Genomic DNA, 21868 nt, shown 5'->3' on the forward strand with positions numbered 1-21868 from the left:
CAATCCTTGACTACGTTACTGAAAGTGGAATGCTTTTTGGCCTATCTGAAGGAGATGCCAAAGCTGCCGTATCAACAAACTGCAGAGCTGTCCTTCTGCATGGAGGTGAGTAAATGTACTCAATTGTTATGTTCTTACTCACTCAGCTAAGCTGAGCAAAATTGACTAAGGTAGCTTGTTTGTCTAGTTCTGTACTAAATTGCTGTATTTCAGTTGTTATAGTCTGCATGTTTCAAATTAATAAGATAAACAGAACGGTAGAACAAACGTAATCACGCAAACGCACCGGGACTAATGTCTGTCACCATATTAGATGTGGATAGTAAATGCAGCAGTTCATATTTGCAAGTAATTTTATTGGATGTTTTACTAGGAGCTCATCCTATCTGGAATTATGGAGAGAGTCCAATATCCTGCAGCTTGATGAGATAATATTGTACACTAACTAGTATGTAGCAGCTTGATCTATTTAATAAGCTAAGCTTAGACCTCCCTTTCATAGGATACTGCCATCAATTCTAGTGCTCAAATAAGCAATCTGTTAATTCGTCTTTACTTATACCAACTGACTGCCACACTTCAACTTGTATAAAGGCAACATGTTGAAAATCAAAAATAAAAATGAAAAAGTTGGAAGCAGTTAGAGCTCAATCTTATCTGAAGGGAGAACCAGAGTTAATGTTTGAGGTTTTTATCTTGCATGTTGTGTATCTAATTTAATACGGAGATGATGTTCAGTAAGCTTTGTTGAGCTTCATTACAACAGTGTAGGAATGTGAGGGTATAAATTCAGAATGGCAGTGGACCAGAACATTGAGATAGTGTTGGCGCATGGCCAAGTGGTTAAGGCGTTGGACTAGTGAACTGAAGGTCGCGAGTTCGGGCCTCAGCTGAGGCAGAGTGTTGTGTCCTTGATCAAGGCACTTAACCACACATTGCTCCTGCACATTTGGTAGCCCAGAGGCAGCGGTCAGTGCAATATGGACAAGCCAAGACAATAGAGGTTAGCTTATGTAGAAGAGGCTCTCAGTGCAAACCCTTCTAAACCCTGGTGATAGACACTGTTCTCAGCAGCAGTCTAAATGTATTATTTGCTGCTACACTTTGAGTGAGATTATGGAGGTCCGGAAGGATTTGATAGGACAAGAAGGTACTCTGATAGGAAGAACGGTTCTATGGGATGAAGAATGTTCTTCACCATTATCATGGGAGAATCAGTGCTATTAGAGTACTGTCATGGGAGGGGAAGAGTTGGTGGAAATGGTCTGGATAAAGCTGAGAGGAAGGAGAGTCATGTTGTGGTTCTAAGGAGTAGGAGCTGAGGAGTGGAGAGTAAGATTGTAATGAGAATAGCAGGAAATTGAATATTTCCTTGAATTGGTCAGTAGGGGAGATCTTGGTCAAGGATTTAAATAAACAATATATTGGAAACTTTGAAATGAGAAGTTACTGGAACTAAAACAGATACAATGATAAGGACTGAGAAGCTATTTGGGACAAATATGATCAAAGCAGCTGTGGGAATTGATGAGTTTATGGTGGACATTGGTCAATAGCATTTCCCCAACAGGTTGTGGGGTGGGGGGGGGGGCGGAATAGAAGAGTAAAAGACAAGTCTTTGTAACGGTAAAGTAAAAGTAGAAATTGAAACCAATATTGCTGAAATATTCCAATTCAGATCAAGAATAAGAAATGTCAGTAATCTTGTCGTTGTACTCTTAACAAAGATGTAAGACTGGTACTAAATACAGTGGATTCTGGTTAATTGGGACATAGTGGGATCAGTGCACTTTGGCTCAATTAAGTGCTAGCTAAACTTTAATGAAATAGTTTAGAAGTATAAAAAGGATGAACTAAGTAACTAATTATGTATTAAAATAAAATACAGAACAAATAACACTACCAATACTACTACTGGACTATAAAACTGCATTAGTTCCTAATAGCTTTCGATGGAGGAATTCATTCAATATACGCTACCGTGTTCTTTTGATTAACTGTAAATGAACAAAATCAGTACAGAGTTGTACTGTAGATAATGAACTGCCTTCATACAATGGTTTCGATGATTGCATCCTCCAAAGCTTCATTTTCATTGTAATATTCAAGATGATTGTCAAAGCCTTCAAATTCTTAGTAGTTTCTAACTTGTTGAAGTAGTGAAATTGTTTCATTTTCACTCCCGGCCGTACCTGGCATCTCCAAGCCTGAATGCTTAAAACTGCAGTGAGCAAATCAGTCCTGAATTGTCTTATTGCTTATTTCTTGTCAATTATCAGTGACAAAAATCACTACTTTTTTTAACACAAACACACTCAACTGACACTGGTTAAAAACTGTTCACTCTAAGCACATTGTAGTGTCTAACGGCCACAAACGTGCACGCAACTGACGCTAATTAGAAACCTGCAACAGTATCCTGCCCCCACTAAGTGGCACAGTGTCTCAAATAAACAAAAGGAATCCCACCAAATTTCTTGATTAGTTTTTTTTCTTTAAGAATTAGCCCAAATAAGCGGCTGCCCTGATTATCCAATGGCCCAGTTAACTGGAATCCACTGTATATTTCTGAAATCCCTCAAATAGGACTTAAATGATTATCTTGTCATCACTTTTTACTTGAAGGAAGTTGAGTTCCTTTTTCAATATAATATGTTCAGTTAAGTAACTAAGGTATGGAGATGGATTTCGACTAATTGACTTTTTTTTTGTTCACAAGGGGGTTTGGATCATTCAAGCCTTTACCATGTGAGATAGATCTGTAAGGAATTGTGTGTATACATAGTGAAAGGGAGAAAGGTCCAAGAAACTGACAAGTGGCAAGAAGTATCTAGGACCATAGAACCACAGAGAGATTGAAAGTATGAAGAGCAGAATTTAGTTTGGAATCTGAATAGAACAATCTGAAACCAAATATGCCAATTAATGAGATGTTGCTATGAAAAATGAGGTTTAGAGAAAACTGATAAAAACAGAAAGGAAGTAAAACAGTGGAGGCAGGCATGGAAGGATTTCCATTTGTCTCTTAATAGAGAACTAAATTCCCTGAGATGGGCACCATGTACAGTGGCATCCAAAAGTTTAGGCACCCCAATCAAAATTTGTGTTACTGTGAATAGCTAAGCAAATAAAAGATGAACTGATTTCCAAAAGGCATAAAGTAAAAGATGGTACATTTCTTTAATATTTTAAGCAAGAAAACTTTTTATTTCCATCTTTTACAGTTTCAAAATAACAAAAAAGGAAAAGGGCCGGAAGCGTGCACACGCACGCACACACACACTTTTACAAAGTGTAAAATATAAGGTATATACATACCGTGTAAAAGTATCCAGCCCCAACCCTTTGTTCACATAAATGAATGGCTTTGTTCAATTTAACTAGGAACTTTTATTTGTGAATCACATGTTCCTTTTCTCACAGTGGAGCCCAAAAAATAGGGAAAATTGTAAAGCATGAAAAATTAAAAATTTAAAAACTTGAAGTGTCAGTAGTTCAAAAGTATTCATGCTGCTTTGCTTAGTACTTAGCTGAACCACCTCTTGCAGCTATTACAGCCAGTAGTCTTTCTAAATAAGTCTCTATTAGCTTTGCACAAAGGAATGCAGCAAGAGTTGACCATTTCTCCATGCAAAATTGCTCAAGCTGTGCCAGGTTAGTTAGGGAGCTATACTGGAGGTCTTCCCAGAGATGTTCAATTAGGTTAAGGTCGGGGCTCTGACAGGGCCGCTCAAGGACATCAATTTTCTTCATTTGAAGCCACGCCATTGTTGCTCTGGCAGTGTGCTTTGGGTTATTGTCCTGTTGAAAGATGATTTTCTTCCCCAGTTTAAGCTTTCTGGCAGATGCTGGCAAGTTTTTATCCAGGATTTCTCTTATTTAGCAGCATTCATCTTCGCATGAATCCTGACCAGATTTCCAGACCCTACTGCTGAAAAGCATCCCCATAGCATGATGTTACCTCTACCATACTTCACAGTAGGGTTGGTGTTACCAAGCTGATGTGCAGTATTAGATTGATGCCATACGTGCTGCTTTGTGTTCAGGCCAGAAAGTTCTACTTCAGTCTCATCTGACCACAAGACCTTCTTCCGCATCTTTACAGTATCTTCTAAGTCAAGGGTCCCCAACCTTTTTGGCACTGCGGACCGGTTTAATATTGACAATATTCTTGCGGACGGGCCAACTGGGGGGCCAGGGGGGCGGTGGTAAGTTCAACAGTGGGCTTGACAGGGAACGAGGAAGGGTGCAGCAGACTCATATGTTTCATATTGCCAAATCATATCGTTTCCTCGCGGCCCGGTAGCACATGCTTTGCGGCCTGCTAGTTGGGAACCATTGGTCTAAGTGATGCTTTGCAAAGTCTTGGCAAGTTTTTTTTAAAGCCAGGGCTTCTTCCTTGCCACTTTTCCATTAGTACCCATTTTGTGTTAGGTCTTAAAGATTGTAGGGCCATGAACTTCATCTCCTGTTGCAGCCACTGACCTCTGCAGCTCACTCAGAATGACTTTGCATCACAGTAGCTTCTCTTACAAGTGCTATTCTTCTCCAGTTCTTCTTTGGTTTAAAGACCTAGGCAGTGTGGCTGTGGTTCCTTTTTCCACTCTTTCACAATGGACCGCACTGAGCTTCGCAGTATGTTCAGTGCCTTTGAGGTGGTCTTGTGCCCTTCCCAGATTTATGCTTCTTTATTATCATCTCCCTGACTTGCCTTGAATGCTCTTTTGTCTTCATTTTGGTTTGCCCTGTTGAAAATCTACCATACTGCTGGAACTTACAAAGAGAGGAGGATTTATTCTTATGAATTCATTAAAAATGGGTGATCTGCCAATTTTTTAACATCAACAAATTAGGTGAGTTGGGAAGGTAATGCATAGAATTTCACCTGAGGAAAGTTAGCTAAGTAATTACAAAGGGGATAAATCTTTTTTCTTAGCCTACTATCTTCGATTTTAATTTTAGTAAATTGTTGACTGGTTTTGGAAATTTTCTTTTGATTTGACATGATACACAATGTTTTGTAGATTAGCTGAAAAAATCCAAATTGAGTATATTTTAACTTTAGAAAATGAGACAATAATATGCGAAAATGATCATGGTAGCTGAACAGCACTGTGTGTGTGTAATATATTTGTAAATATTTTATTATGAAATCCAATAAAGTTTGCCATTGAAATACATATTTTAAAATTTTAGTTGTAGAAAAATTGACTTTCATAACCTCAGAACTTTCCAATGCATTTCGCAGACAGTGAAGTACTTTTGAAATATTGAACTCCTGAAAAGTGCAAATTGCAACAACCAGCTTCTCTACTTCCGTTGGGAATCGTATCCAACGAGAAAAATCTGGGTTTTGGACTTATAATTAGTTGCCTCAAGACTTTTCTGGCTGTATGAAGTACAGTATAGTAGACTCAAGGGGCTGAATATGAATGATGTTTTACAGGGGTCATGGACACTATTTAATTAATGTGAAGCCTAGGGGAAATTAGTATACTGACTCTACAATTTCTCTTTAATTTAACATCTCTAAATTGTCATGTCTTATTGCAACCTGCAAATCAGCAGGAATACACAGAAATTGGTTGCTTGTTCTCACATTGGTTCCATAAGAGACCTTGCATTAAAATCTTTATTGCCTAATTTTACTATACAGAAACCAGGAAAACTGCATTAGGTGTGATCTACACCGCAAGAAAAGTTACAGCAACTGAAGAGAGAGAAGAAGGAAGGCCTTGTTCCAAGAAAGCCAAGACTGAAAGTAACCGATGATGGGATGAAAACCTTGTTATTACCCAAATTTTATTTACTTTATAAATATGAAAGTATGTCCATAGTTTTTTGAATAGTGATCTAACAACATTGTGCTGTTGAAGTAACTTTTTAAATTAACATTAAATATTTCAGTCATCAAAAATGAACTTCAGAGTTCATAATTAAGTTCTATAACCAGTTAGATGCAGTGTTAATTCAAAATACTATTCTGTCAGTTCTGAATTCCAAGCTGTGAGAAATTCAAAGATGGAACAAATAAGACAGGGAAAATAGTGAATAAACCTTTTAATAAGGACCACATTTTGGTGTGGTTTCTTCCTGACCATTTCTAAGGCAATAATATGTTCCTATATATATCATTCATCCAAAAAGAAACTTCCGTGGATGGATGGATCACGAAAAGGGTGGCAGGTAGAGTCTGGAGATGCTTCTGTCCCCTTTCCCCTTTCCTTAAAACCACTTGGAGTCATTGACCCAAAGTTGCTCTCGAAGGTACTTTCTCATTCTTTGTACTGAAATACTTGTCCATACCATAAAGAATTATCTGGATGTGTGTGGCAAGTTTTGACTACTCCATTTGTTCAATAGCTAGGTCCAAGTTTTGCTCTACAAGTCCTATTCAGCATATCCAGCATTTACATTACAGGCAATTCATTGGATGCAGACCAGATTTTTATGCCAAAGTTTATTATTGTAAAGACAGCGTATTCATACAAAAGCAGCTCTGAGTCTTCATGCTCTCAAAGTAAGGTCAAATCTGGTCTTGCTGTTGGGGGAGCAATGTATGATAGTATCGTCAGCCAGGTCACTGGAATGGAATGCTGTCAATGGTTTCCATGTTATAAACAGAATGCATCAGCTACTGGAAATGATGCAAACTAGATTTGTCATGATGGTGCCATAAATGGAAGGCTGTAACTGTCATAAAAACATACACTCTCTCAAAGCCTTTCAATATTCGATAGGTTTCAATGAGACCCCCCCCCCCCCCCCCGAGTATAGTCCAAGAGCAATCAAACACTCCTCAGACATTAATCCTTTCATTCAGGAATAATTCTAGTTAACCTCCTGTGGACCCACACCAATGCCAGCATGTCTTATCCTAGATATGGGACCCTAAACTGCACACGATACTCCCAAGTGAAGCCTGATAAAGCCTCAGCATTACATCCTTGTTCTTGTACTCTAGTCCTTTCGAAGTTAATGCTAACATTGCATTTGCCTTTCTTACCACTGATTCACCTGCAAATTAATCTTGCACAAGGACTCCAAGTCCCTTTGTACCTCCGATTTGATTATTATTTTTTAAATTTTCCCCTCATTTAGAAAATAGTCTACACCTTTATTTTTTCTACCAAAGTATATGACCACACACCTTGCTACACTATATTTCATCTGCCACTTCTTTGCCCATTCACCTAATCTAAGTCCTGTAGACTCCCTGCTTCCTCAACCATACCTGCCCCTCCACCTATCTTTGTATTGTCTAAAAATTTGGTCACAAAGCTGTCAATTCTGTTATCCAAATCCCTGACACATAATGTGAAAAGAAGCGGTCCCAATACTGGCCCCTGTGAAACACCACTAGTCACCGCAGCCAATCAGAACAGGCTCCCTCTATTCCCACTCTTTGCCTCATGCCAGTCAACCAATCTTCTATCCAAGCTCGAATATTTTCTGTAATAGCATAGGCTCTTATCTTGTTAAGTAGCCTCGTGTGGCACCATGTCAGTGGCCTAAAAATCCACTCACTCTCCTTTATCTACCCTGCCTGTTATTTCCCCAAAGCATTCCAACACATCTTCTCAGGCAAGATTTCCTCTTAAGGAAACCATGCTAACTTTGGCCTACTTGATCATGCGCCTCCGTGTACCTTGATCCTTAATCCAATATCTTTCAATATCAATATCTTGCTTCCAATATCTTTCCAAGCACTGAGGTCAGACTAACTGACCCATAATTTCCTTTCTTCTGCCTCCCTTAAAGACTGTAGTGACATTTGTAGTTTTCCACTCCTCCGGAACCATTCCAGAATCTTTTGTTTCCTGAATGATCATTACTAATGCCTGCACAATCTAAGGTGGAGTCCGTCTGGTCCAGGTGACTTATTGACCTTCAGACATTTCAGCTTCCCAAGCACTTTCTTCTTGGTTATAGCAGCTACACACCCTTGAGACCCCTGACACACTCAAATTTCTGGCATACTGCTGGTGCCTTCCACAGTGAAGACTGATGCAAAATACTTATTAAGGTCATCCGCCATTTCTTTGTTCCCTATTACTACCTCTCCAATGTCATTTTCTAAAGGTCCGATATCCACTCTCGTCTCTCTTTTAAATCTTTATATATCTGAAAAAAACTTTGTTTCTTATATTATTGGCTAGCTTGCCTTAATATTTCATCTCTTCTCTCTTAATGGCTCTTTTAGTTGCTTTTTAAAAGCATTTCTATCATCTAGCTTCCCACTAATTTTTTGCTATTTTTATGCCTTCACGTTAACTTTTATCCTATCTTTGACTTCCCTTGTCAACCATGGTTGCCTCATCCTCTGTTGAGAATACTACTTCATCTTTGGGATACACCTTTCCTGTGCCTTCCAAATTGCACAGAAACTCCAGCCATTGCTGTTCTATCGTCATCCCTGGTAGTGACCCCTTCCAGTCAATTTTGGCCAGATACTTTTCGTGCTCCTGTAATTTCCTTACACCTGACTTTTTCCTTCTTATTCTCAAACTGCAGGGTGAATTCCATCACATTATGATCACTGCCTCCTAAGGGTTCCTTTACTTTAATCTCCCTAATCAAATCTGGTTCATTACACAATCCAGAATTGCCTTTTTCTTGGTGGGTTCAACCACAAGCTGCTCTAAAAAGCTGTCTTATGGATATTCTACAATTCCCTCTCTTGGGATCCAGCATCAACCTGATTTTCCCAATCTACCTGCATATTGAAAGCCTCCATCACTATCACAATATTGACCTTATTACATGCCTTTTTTTTTAATCTCACATTGAAATTTATATCCCACCTCCTGCCTACTGTTTGGGCCCTCTATGTAACTCCCATCAGGGTCTTTTTATACTTGCAGTTCTTAACTCTACAGTACTTACAAGGATTCTACATCTCCTGATCCTATGTCACCTCTTTCTAAAGATTTGATTTCATTTTTTTTTAACCAACACCCACCTGACCCCCTCAGCTTACCTGCCTGTTCTTTGGATTCAAGATGTATCCTTGGATGGTAAGCTATGAACTTCTTTCAGGCAGAATGAAGTGATGCCACATCATATCTGCCTATCTAGCTGTGCTACAAGATCACCTACCTTATTCAGTATACTGGGTGCATTCAAATATAACATTCAATTCAACACTGTATTCATCATCCTTTTCAATTTTGCTTGGATGTTGCACATCAATTCATCCCACTGACTGCAATTTTTGCCCTATCATCTACTGTTCTTCCCCAGAAGGCCAAATGTAATCAATTTACAGAGGGCAGAAAAAGTGCATTTTCCAATAGTATGGTGAGGGACCAGAAATAGGTGTTAAAGATGAACACTGCTGGGGTGCTGGTGGAGTAACATGTAACCTTTCATGGGGCTAGAAAGCAAAAACAAAGATTGAAGCACTCAGAACATTACCAATAACAACTTGGAAAAGTGCCATCACCCGGAAAAAGAAGAAAGTTAGGAAAATGAATGCAATATTAGAAGTAATATTCTAGTTAGGTGTAGGAATTGGCAGACACAAGTAAAAAGTCCATTACTTGATACGACCTTGACAGCATCTTTCACGTAAAGGAAATAAGTTATGGCTTAGAGGAATTAGTGTTGGTGACTCTCGGCACTAATTCAATTTTTCAGTTTGATCACATTTCTGTTTGTGGCTTCTATAATGATTATTTACATAATTATTTGGATTTTTGCTCAGTCACACGCTTATTTGATAGTTACAGCCTTGTACTACATGATTAATTAGTTATTTGAATTAACCACACCTGCTTACTAGGTAGCATTGACATCTTAAAGGCCTGTGGCTTTTGAATCCTGTTATCTCCATAAATAGCACAACTGATGTGAATATAAATATAGTTACCAGCATGCTTCAAATGATGGAAAAGAACTCAATCGTGTTTATTTTTGTTCTGCTTACAATATGGTTTTCAGTGTTTGAATAAATCACAAAGTAAGATAGTACAATAACTTTCAAAATAAATCACAATAGCACTTTAAATATTATATGAATAATATCACTTTCTGAGGAGAAGACATGAAGATATTCATTATGAGAGTCTCCATCTCTACCTCAGATCACATGCATGTATTCATGGGTGGATTCATGGGTACAATCACCCAAATGTACTGTCTAGATGCAAAATCTTGCCTGTGACCAAAGATCTTGGTCACATCTGTGCTGCAATTACATTTAAATCTGCCAGATGACCATTGATATACATCTCAGATTCTCAAGTCTTCTTGGCCTCAAGAACCACAACCATGGTTGGAGACTTGCTTTCTGTTTTCCTCCATTATCGTATAGCTAGTCTTATAGAAAATACTATTTTTCTTAAATAGATGTTTGGAATCATAACCCACTTGCAAAAGCAAACTCGTTTCATTTAAGTTGCAAATAAATAACAGTACATAATGTGTACAAAATTTACAAATTTGTAACATGTAAATGTACAAATAATACATCATAAATATAGTTCATTACCTTGTAAAGTTTCAGGTCATAACTTTCAGTATCCTTACTTACTTTCTGCTTACATCTAGCCCATACCTAAATTCCATCCAAGAACCCACTTTCAAATCCAACTATCTTTTGATAAACTATTTTAATAGCTGAATTGCCATCTTAATAAATATATGGAGGGTGGTAATCAAACATCGTTCCACCATTGCCAATTAATTACAGAACAGTGAAACACTTAAAACACCTTGTCCCATATATTATCTCTGAAACATCAATCCTGTATACACAAACCACTCCGAATTTCAGTTCTTCAGTGTTCTCCAGTCTCGTTCCTTCAACTTCGTATTTTCAGAATAAACCCTTATTGACAGCTGAAAACGTCAGCAGGAACTTCAGTCTTCATTTAAAAAACCAGCCTCGACTTTTCACTTCTCTAAGTTCATTTTCATTATGCATGAACTGAAGCACTTTCAATAGATTTTGTTATATTGAGCTTTGAAGATTGAACATTTCTAATACTAAGCATGTCGCGAATGTGTTGAAGTTCTCAGAAATTCAAAGCAGAATGCACCTGGCATCCTTGGGGCTGGAGGAGGGGACAGGGAAGAGGCTCCCTTTACTCCTCACTACAGCAGGCTTCATTTTGATGACATCTGGGAGGTTTCCATAAATTGGTTAAGTATTTCCTTTGTGCCAGTTTGCCACTGAAGAACAAGATCCAATGGTGTCTGTCCGTTCTGTAACAAGACAATGGGAATTACATTAAGCAACAAAACACTGAATTGACAAATTCTAAAGGGGGAGAAAGCATGGATCCAAATTTTCCATGGTTTTCCAATTTAAGGACACCGGAGCTTGTCTATTTATTCATTGATTCCACTATCCTGACACACGATGATCTTCAATTTCCCTCATATTTCCTTATTATGTGGTAGAAAAACTATTATCATTTTTCTTTCAAGTTGATGACAGCACAATACATTGACATATGTCTGACTTTCCTGTTCTCCCTCCTGTTAAATATTTATTTATCTTCCAACAATTTCATTCTGATGAAAGACTACATCCTGAAACATTTTTTTCTTGTACTGTCTGGTCTATGTGCTCAACAGAACAAACTGAGCCCCGGCTGCATCTCCCCTTTTCACTCTCTCTTTTATGTCCTTTATCGATTCTCCTTCCCCTTCTTTATCCCGACTCTCTCTTACCCCCTCTCGCTCCATACACAAACACCTCTTCGATCCTGCAAGGGGTTTCTGTTGCCCAGCAGTGGTACCTCGACCCTGGGGTTACCGTTGCACCCAGCCTTGGGAATGGGATATCCCGGCATTGGGGCAGCAGTGTTGGTAGAAGAGGCCAGCAACAGTGGTCGGGACTGTACCCGTAGATGATTCGTCGTGAGATAACCATTAATGCATTTCGCAATTTCTCATTTCCACACAGAAACAGCATAAATGCAGGCATCCATTATAATGATCCAATATGTGCCCAATTTAATATAAACAGCTCAATTTAGATAAATGCTATGGAGCTGCAGACTTTATGGAACCTGTCTGTGTGTCTATGATGCTCTAGGGATGTGTACGTTATAGGCTAAATTTAACACTGGCAGATACAACATTCAGTTGCTCTTCACGGACTTCAAGTGCATTCTTGTGCTATCCAATATCTGGCTCTGTAAACTTTCGAATTAGGAGAGTAGACCGCTCGGCCCCTCGAGCCTGTTCAACAACGCAACCCTCTATACTGAATGTAATCACAAGTAACCCAAGCGCGTAATGTCCACACTAACATCAAATGAGCCGCTGCCTTTAAAATCAAACAGATAACATTTGCCATTTTAAGTTGCTTAGTTCAAATTAAATTGCCATTCAGGTTTTAAGCACCAAATTATCTAGTCACTATAATATATTGCGTAGCGCAATCCGCTGAATAATTCAGATTGACACACAATTGGATTAATAAAGGGTAAATACTTAAAAAGCAAATTATAATGTCGATTATCAAAGATGGGTTTTAACTTAGTCTTTGCTCAGACAAATATTCATCAACAAAAACTCTTCAAAATGTGTTATAAATGTCTTTAACAAAAGCACAGCCAAAGAATCTAACCACTAACTCAGGTTTGAACCCTGTAAGATGAAAGGGAGTCTGCCTGTTGATTATTTGTACTTACACAATTTTTTAAAGTGATTTTGGCTCCGTAAATCATCAGCAGCTTCATTAGTCGGTAACGGTTTAGTCGCACTGCATCGTGCAGAGGCGTGTCCCCTTCCTTCAGAGAACGAGATTTGAAAGACGATAGTAAATTGCAATGAACTAGCACATCCACAAAGTATGTTTGGAACATTCTCCTCAATCCAGATTTGGGACTAACTTTCAGCAGCCCCAAAACACATTAGACTCAATCACCAAAAGCAACAGTGTTAGAATTAAAATGACCTAGGAAACTGGTCAAGATATCCTCCATTATTTTAAAAAAAAAGCTCAAAAATACTGCATTCTAATTCTTTCGGCTGCAATATAAATAAATTCCCACGATAATGTAATAAAACATAGATTAACATTTCTGTGTTCTAGCGCCCTTTTGCATTATCCCAGCCTGGGCACAAGTTCACTGCCCTCCATGGGCATTAAAACGAATCAGTTGTCATTCTAAAGTTCTATCATCACGCTATCTATCACTGGCGCATCGATTTTAAAAAAACTAAGGTATTGCATTACAATCTAGTCTTTTAAACTGTTTTATGGAAATAAAGGTTCAGTGTAGCTATATTAGAGGCGAATAAATTTTTTTTAGTACTCACAATGTCTCTCGCATTAAGTTCTGCTCCGCACGCGATTAGATGTTCAGCACATTCATAATGTCCGGTTCTGACAGCCACGTGCAAAGGACTGCTGCATAACTGTATAACAAAAGGGAGGGGTTATTGTCAAATTGGTTTGAATACCGGTGAATTTTAGTCAGAGATTTGATTAGGTAGATAATCTGCTCACCTTGTCTTTTGCGTTTACAGCTGCGTCTTTATTTAGCAGAATTTTTAAAACTTCCAGGCTGCCTCCGCGACAGGACCAGTGGACCGCTGTTGCGTCGAGCTGCGCCAGAAGCAAGATTGTGTCATTGTTAGTAACGGGAGGAGGGAATCCAAGCGCTCCGGGACGCGTCTGCAGTCACGTGGGGCGATGACGTAACCGTGCTTACAGACAGTATTTGGCGCTTGTTTTTTGTTCCCACCCACAACAAACCGGGCAAACACTTTGTAACCGACAAATGAAACCTCGCAGGCTTTGAGGCTAAAGTGCTCCTTGAAGTTCAAGGTGTTTGCATCAGTCATTTCAAACCCCGGTGTGTCTGATCGTTATACATGATACCGTACCATATCGCGAAACTCTGTGGAGGCTCCGGCTTCCAGTAGTTTCAGTACAATCTCTTCGTTTCCCTCCGAGCAAGCGCGATGCAGGGCAGTCCTGTTAAACTGTGTGCAGAAAATAAATAAAAAAGATACTTAATTTCCTTTAATCAGGCGGAGTTACAAACATTCGATTAATAGGATTGCGTCTTATTACCTGGTCACAAACATCCGGTTCGCCACCATCTGCAAGGTATTTCTCCACCACAAAGGGTTTATTGTCCAAAGCCGCTCTCCAAAACGTTTCAACATCTACAGGTTCAGTCTGGGACAGAGCACAGGACGGGTTAGTTTCTGGAAGAATGGATTTCTTTTCAATTTTCTCTCGCAGTGCCTAAACTTACTATAATTTCCGGTTCTTGTTCCTTTGGGAGTCCCGGTGCAATAGTCTTAGACTGTTTCTTCTTCTTCAACCTAATGAGGAATTGAAGATCGTCTATAGTTTCGAGCTTCAGTCTCTGTTCCACAGGTTTTATCTGAAAACAAATAATGAGAGAAGATTATTACTGAAACCCTCGAAGGAGTAGAAATGTCCAGGAAATGTAATTTGATCAGAAATATATTACAGACATTGGGGACTAGGGAGCCGATGTGAATTGCAGAAAGAATATTGGCAATCACGAGCTATTTGAGGCACATTGCACGTACGTTTTTGCTATGTGCCACTGGCTGGAGTTTCTCCTTCTGGTGCTGGTGGCTGGGTATGAAATGGAAAGGCTCTGTCTGGCTCTTCAGATCATCCTGTTTCTCGATCGCCACCGCAGAGCAGTATCCTCCACTTCCGAACTCCTCCGGCACACTCAACGAACCAGCCTCCCATTCCCCGGGCTTAGCCAGGCTCTTCTTACCGGTTACCTGTTGGAAGAGACACGGCATAAATTTGGATGAAGTTCGCTTCGGCGCTTCCAGACCAATTACAGTAGAGAGTAGAGGATTGAAATCACCCCAATTCCACATTTAATTTAAGAACTCCCTGTGATATAGTGATGTTGAGCCCAGTTCTTTATGTCCAACTGAAATATCTTACAAAGACATTCACATTCTGATTCGGAGTTTATTTGTGTGAACTCGATGTACTCCAGATAAATACAGCTGAATCTTGAATCTTGAGTTTCTATATAACGATTGTGGCGGTTTAAAACCCAAGTATTCAGCGCGTATCTACTCCCGTTAATGCATTTAAGTCGATCTTTTCAGCGCGATATGGAGAGATGTCGCTATAGAGCCAGGCTTCCCGCCTTCGGGTATGATTGCGTCATCGAGAAGTTGCGGAGTGATGTCGGTCCCAACCAGACTTTTCCCTTCTGGTCCTTTTAGCTCGCGCTCGTCACTTCCTACTGACACCACCAGTTTACCATTCACCGCCTTCCTTCAGTCGAAATCACCACCATTCATCTAGTCTCTCCTGGTCCCAGCCCTCCCAAAGACCTTCCCCTTTGTACCCTCTGTCTCTCCCCCGTCACAGCTACATTAAACTTATCTTATTTCCAGCTCTACCAATTTGATGTAAGTTTACTCTAGTTCTCTCTCCAGTTGTCCTGCCTGACCTGCTGCATATTTCCGGCATTTTCTTAGATATCCCTGAAATTATATATTGTGTTCTCAAATTGTGAGTCATCACAGTCACACAACATGGAAGCACCACATCCATGCTAGCTAATTAGCACCATCAGTATTGAAACTCTCTTCCAGCACTTGGCTCTTAACCTTCTATGACTGGGCGATTCGAGCTCTCATCAAGCCAAGTCTTAAATGCTGCTGGAGACTCTGCTTGCAGTATTACCTCCGACGGCGTCTTTCATGTACTCACCACCCTCTGGGTGAAACAATGCTCCCTCAGGTTCCCAATAAATCCAACTCCCCCTACCCCAAATCTATGTTCTCCAATGTTATCTACCTCTGATATGGGTAATGGCTTCCTGCAGCCTACTGTGACTGTACTCCTCATTAATATATACTGTATACGTCTATCATGTCCGTTCTTCACCTCTGTTCTTCGCTCCAGGGAAACCAGATCCAGCCCGAGCCATCGTTGTCATTGTATATGATTACATTTTATTAAACTGCATATTTTGCCTGTTATAAAGTACCCAACTTGTTAAAAGTCCCTGGTGTATTTGCCTCTACCACCAGCCCAGCTTGTTCCACGCACACAGCTCTCCCTGTGTAACAGCAGATGAAGCGTAATCAAGAGCAGCACAAAGTGATGTATACTGTATTGGTGAGAAGAATTCAGGAGCAATGTGATTGTGGAGATCTATTCTAAAGCAGTTTCAATAAACGGAAACTGGGCTGCTTCCATCAGTCAAACAGATCTTTGACTGTCTCTGGACAAATTATAAACAGAGTTAAAGTGCATAGAAGAGTTTTTTTTGTAAACAGAATAAAAGTGGGTAAATTATAGATTACAATAAAAATGTTGTAACTACGCAGATTCACATATATAATTGATCTATTACTGCTTCAAGAAATCCTATATTTAAAACTTACACATAAGGTCATAACTCTACAGGCATGCTAACTTTATATTAAAAGCACTGTGGGATATTTATCCTTAGTAAATAGAAAATTAAGGTTTCATTAAATACTACTGTTTGGATGAAACAAAGATCCTACCAGATCTTCAACTCGTAGCATCACCATGTTGTCGGTGGGTCTTAGAACTCCCTGAATCCAGCTGAATCTCGTCGGTAGCCAACTGCTAGCATCTGATGAGTTTCCCAGCCTTAACTTTCCTTATATATAAAACCAGCGCCTCTGAATGAGATCATGTTCCAAGATAGAAGCTGGGCCCGGGGCTCGGTCGGCGGCTGCAGCTTCCTCGTCATTCCGGGCATAGCGGTAGGCGTGATTTCATGTCACAAGACCTTTTTAACCGCGGATGACAGACGCCTTCAATCCAGACAAAACGACATATATGAAACATCTGAAATATGATCCGCGTGCTATTAGAAATGACTAAAGAACCAAGCTATGTTAATCACGTTGCCACCTCATGTTTTGTGTGACAGCTGTTTTGCTGGATTCCAGAGATGGTTGTGTGCTAGCCCAGCCGAGCCGAGTATGCCTAAAATGAATTAATGTTGCAGTTCACCTTGACTCGCAGTCAAGTGAGCAACACAGTGCTAGTCCCTGTTTCACCCAGTTTAAACGTAATCTTTGGAAAGATCGACTAATCATTGATACATAAAGAAGATATTTCAAATCAGAATAACCCGCTTATTTTATCAGATCGAAGATTCTGTGTATGACTTCATGAGATCTTCTTCCACTTCCCGCGCAAGATGCAGTCAGCGTTTGCGGAAATATGGGCTGCCTGGAAAGACGATATTGCTGACCACACCGCACCATGAAAGAACACTGCCGCGCGTGTCTAAAAGGACATTAACAACATACTGTAGAGGAGTAGAAGTTCTCTGTATGGGAATGAATGTTCCTCAGTGGATTTCCATAAATCATTTTTTAAAGTGCAGTATACCTGATATGTCTCTTTCCGCAGATGATATCTGACCTACTGATCTTTAGTTCAACTACTGGCATACGCGATTTTTTTTATCCTATGCCATTTTTTTTAATGATACGCTTATGATGCCTTTAGTGTGTTTGCACTAAGTGGCGTTTCCTCATCCTACCATCCCCAATTTGATGGATATAACCTGTCAACACACCTTAAAATACGACTTTGGGGAATTTGGGACATTTTCAGGAGAGGGATTCCGTGAACCGTATAACTACCACCCGCCAGTCTGGTGAAGGGAAGACCCAGGGCCGCGCAAATTTAGTAAACGAGGCTTTGGGTTTCACAAGCGTGTCCCCAGTGGCTCCTTTCAGTTTGCTAATTCATCCTGGCTTGATGCAGCGGCGTGAGTAACACAATTGTAGGCAGCGGACACATCGACGAAATCTGACATTCCCAAACACAGCGGGTCACAGCGATCGTCCAACAACGAGATCGAGATGTTGTCCAAATTCTCCGCCTGCTACTGTTTATAGTTGGCTGTCAGATCAGATTAGAAGACAAAACGATACGAGGCCGAGTGGGAGATATGAAATTCCAGATGAGAGTCTATTAATATTTACTTTTATTATCTAATGGTCTCACTGTGTGTTTACGCGTCTCTCATTTACACCCAATGTGTCCCTTTGTGGAGTGGCGAGGTCCGCACAGCCGAAATGTCCAGTTAGAAATAAAGTTTTATGAGCGATCCCCGTGTCTCAGCAGTTTTATTTGCTCTAACTTTCAAATTAAATAATTATGAATATAGTTTATTTTGCTGCACCAGACAGAAAAGAATGGCACATATATCCATTGTTCCGAGCACGGCCACATTATTTCAAGGTATACAGCGCAGACATCCTACACCTATCTATTATTATTAATACTTATAATCAACTTTGCAAGTGCCCCATTCTAGAATTCATTAGTAGACCTGTGGCCACGTTTCCTGTAATTGTAAACACGGAGTATCTCGCAGACACAGATGGATTGTCCCAAACACATCACATAAAGCGAGAACACCTTCGGCCAGAGGATGATGGAGAAACTTGGCAGGGAAGTGCTGCCTGGGATCTATTCTCACAGATCACCTGTCCAAGATAGGGAGAACGCCATCAATTGGTCAGGCGGTCGCTAGCTGGGGGAACTGAATGAGAGGAACAGATATAATGAACTCTTCGGCAAGGAAGGAGGGTACAGAAAGCCAGCAGGGAACCTACCTTATATTCCGTCTGGGTACCCTCCAACCTGATGGCATGAACATCGACTTCTCTAACTTCCGCTAATGCCCCACCTCCCCCTCGTACCCCGTCCGTTATTTATTTTTATACACACATTCTTTCTCTCTCTCTCCTTTTTCTCCCTCTGTCCCTCTGACTATACCCCTTGCTCATCCTCTGGGTTTCCCCCCCTCTTCCTTTTCCTTCTCCCTGGGCCTCCTGTCCCATGATCCTCTCATATCCCTTTTGCCTATCACCTGCCCAGCTCTTGGCTCCATCCCTCCCCCTCCTGTCTTCTCCTATCATTTTGGATCTCCCCCTCCCCCTCCCACTTTCAAATCCCTTATTCACTCTTCCTTCAGTTAGTCCTGACGAAGGGTCTCGGCCTGAAACGTCGACTGCACCTCTTCCTAGAGATGCTGCCTGGCCTGCTGCGTTCACCAGCAACTTTTGTGTGTGTTGCCCGAGAAAATCTGCAGATGCTGGAAACCCAAAGCAACACGCACATAGTGCCGGAGGAGCTCAGCAGATTAGAGTTAGAAGGCATCTATGGAAAAGCGCGAACAGTCGATGTTTCGCGCCCAGACCCTTCTCTCGCCCGAAATGTCGACAGTTTACTCTTTTCCATAGATGCTGCCCGACTTGCTGAGTTCCTCCAGCAGTCTGCGCGTGTTGCTACCTGTTCAGACGCCTCTTTAAATTTCACATACAGCACAGCAGAGGAGGGTACTTGCCCCATTGAATTCATGCCAGCTTTGAAGCAGAATTTTTTTCTAATATGTTCTCTGTAAAATCTGCAAAATGTTCTAACCATAAGGTCATAAGACGTAGGAGCAGAATTCGGCCCATCAAGTCTGCTCGACCATTCGATCATGGCTGGTTTACTATTCCTCTCAATTCCATTCTCCTGCCTCTCCCTGTAACCTTTGATGCCCTGACTCTATAAAGAATCTATAAAGCTCTGGTTTAAATATATCCGAGGACTTGGCCCCAACAGCCATCTGTGGCAATGAATTTCACAGATTAACCACCCTCTGGCTAAAGAAATTCTTCCTCATCTCCGTTCTTAAGGAATGTCCTACTATTCTGAGCCTGTACCACCTAGTCCTAAACTCCCCCATTGTAGGAAAAATCCTTTCCACATGAGCTACCATTTGTTGCATCAGTAAAAGTTGAAATGTTCTGAAATCTTGTATGATATTGATTAAGTGTTTTATCATAACCAATATACCAGAATACCATATCAGGGCAAGCAAATAATAAAGCATTTCATCAAATTATATAGAATTTATAGAATCAAATTGACCATTGGCCAGAGGACATGGGTTAAGGGTGAGGGGGGAAAGTTTAAAGGGAATATTAGGAGGGGCTTCTTCACATGGAGAGTGGTGGGAGTGTGGAATGAGCTGCCAGACAAGGTGGTAAATGCGGGTTCTTTTTTAACACTTAAGAATAAATTGTACAGATACATGGATGGGAGGTGTGTGGAGGGATATGGTCCGTGTGCAGGTCAGTGGGACTAGGCAGAAAATGGTTCAGCACAGCCAAGAAGGGCCAAAAGGCCTGTTTCTGTGCTGTAGTTTTTCTACGGTTTCTACTAACTCCTTGAACTTCATTAACTTCTGTGGTGTATATACAATATTCATTGACCACACTGTTTCAACAAACCCTATAAATATGTCATATGTTCCCTCCCTTCGAATAGCCAGATACACATTCTTATATCTGCCTGGCCAAAGGAATTTTGTCTGAGTTCTTTAACAGTGTTTAAATTTCCAAGCAATCATTGTAGAACTGTAGAACATTTCATGCATTTTAATACTACATTTGAGCCTCATGATTCAAGTGATAAATGAAAGGATCAAGCTTCAGGTTAATAAGACATAAGGTCCTGAGATGTAAAGGCAGAATTAGGCTGCTCCATCATGGCGTAATTCAGCTCATCAAGTCTGATCTGCAATTCCATTATGGCTGATTGATTATTGCTCTCAACCCCGTTCTCCTGTCTTCTCTCCGTAACATTTGACTTTCTGACTAATCAAGAACCTATGCAATGTATATTAAACATGCAGAGACTTGGTAGTTTTGTGTCCCTACCTGCTCCAAGACATAAGTGGTGTCAACCCACTTATAGGCTTGGTACATTTATTATTCCAGCTAAGTCTGAACAGGCAGAAGTTTGCAGTTGCACTTGGAATAAGCAGTCACTTCAGGTAAAGTGGGACGCTGTCCTGTGGTGCTTCATGCCATCCCTCAGTTATACAGAAAAGGCTGGATTCTTCCTCAAATATGGGCAGAATATTTCATATTTGACTGTTTTTCTTTTAGATTTACAGCCCTCCATAGGCAGTGTTAGATTGCAGATAGTATTGGCCTGTTCAATGGATACAAAATTGGCTTAGACACCCAAAACAGAGCAATTGTTAATAGTTGTGTGTGCTAAATTCACTGAGTGTTCCTGGTATGTGTCATAGATTTGGATAGCAGACCACAATTTCAAAATCTACAGATTATACAAAACTTGCAGGAGTGTTAAATATTAAGAGCAGTAAAAGATGTCAAGAGAATATAGAATAGGTGGGCCAATGGTATTGAACAGCATAGAACAGTAAAGCACGGGCCCTTTGCCCCCTTTTAAACTGCTCCAAGATCAACCTAAAATTTTGTTTCCGCAAAGCCCTCCATTTTTCTTTCATCCATATGCCTTCCTAAGATTCTCTTAAAAGTCCCTGATGTATTTGCCTCTACCATCTTCCCAGCTTGTTCCATGCACACAGCTCTCCCTGTGTAACAGCAGATGAAGAGCAGCACTAGGTGATGCATACTGGTGAGAAGAATTGAGGAGCAATGTGATTGTGGAGGTCAATTCTAAAGCAGTTTCAATAAACGGAAACTGGGCTGTTTCCATCAGTCAAACAGATCTTTGACTGTCCATGGACAAATTATAAACAGAGTTCAAACGCAAACAAGATCTTTTTTTTTGTAAACAGATATAGAGTAGAATAAAAGTATTATTCTTTGGAGCATAGAAGGTTGAGGGGGGACTTGATAGAGGTATTTAAAATTATGAGGGGGATAGATAGAGTTGATGTGGATAGGCTTTTTCCATTGAGAGTAGGGGAGATTCAAACAAGAGGACATGAGTTGAGATTTAAAGGGCAAAAGTTTAGGGGTAACATGAGGGGGAACTTCTTTACTCAGAGAGTGGTAGCTGCATGGAATGAGCTTCCAGCAGAAGTCGTTGTGGCAGGTTTGATGTTGTCATTTAAAG

General features: G+C 40.3%; 2 protein-coding genes across 3 annotated transcripts in view; one reads left to right on the top strand and one right to left on the bottom strand.

Moving 5' to 3' along the window:
- Window positions 1-6073, top strand: part of rpp30 (ribonuclease P/MRP 30 subunit) — a 34858-nt gene extending 28785 nt beyond the window's left edge. The window contains exons 10-12 of one of the 2 annotated variants that reach the window (XR_011882706.1): window positions 26-105; window positions 3225-3306; window positions 5657-5737. Coding sequence is in view for 1 of the 2 variants with exons in the window: in XM_072239302.1 (XP_072095403.1) it covers window positions 26-105; window positions 5657-5772 (196 nt within the window). In the remaining variant the exon portion in view is untranslated. Of the gene's footprint in view, window positions 1-25; window positions 106-3224; window positions 3307-5656 lie in introns of both variants that reach the window. The other variant, XM_072239302.1, reaches the window with a different exon arrangement.
- Window positions 6074-9885: 3812 nt separating this feature from the next.
- On the bottom strand, window positions 9886-16668 carry ankrd1b (ankyrin repeat domain 1b (cardiac muscle)). The gene is made up of 9 exons (XM_072239301.1): window positions 16498-16668; window positions 14530-14736; window positions 14226-14357; window positions 14039-14146; window positions 13849-13947; window positions 13469-13567; window positions 13279-13377; window positions 12648-12746; window positions 9886-11208 (listed from the first exon to the last, which is right to left on the bottom strand). Exons 1-9 carry the CDS (start codon window positions 16522-16524, stop codon window positions 11110-11112), a joined length of 969 nt encoding a protein of 322 aa, XP_072095402.1. The 5' UTR covers window positions 16525-16668; the 3' UTR covers window positions 9886-11109.
- Between the last annotated feature and the right edge of the window lie 5200 nt (window positions 16669-21868).

Source organism: Mobula birostris, chromosome 21 (genome assembly GCF_030028105.1).
Source record: "Mobula birostris isolate sMobBir1 chromosome 21, sMobBir1.hap1, whole genome shotgun sequence".
Taxonomy (NCBI): domain Eukaryota; kingdom Metazoa; phylum Chordata; class Chondrichthyes; order Myliobatiformes; family Myliobatidae; genus Mobula; species Mobula birostris.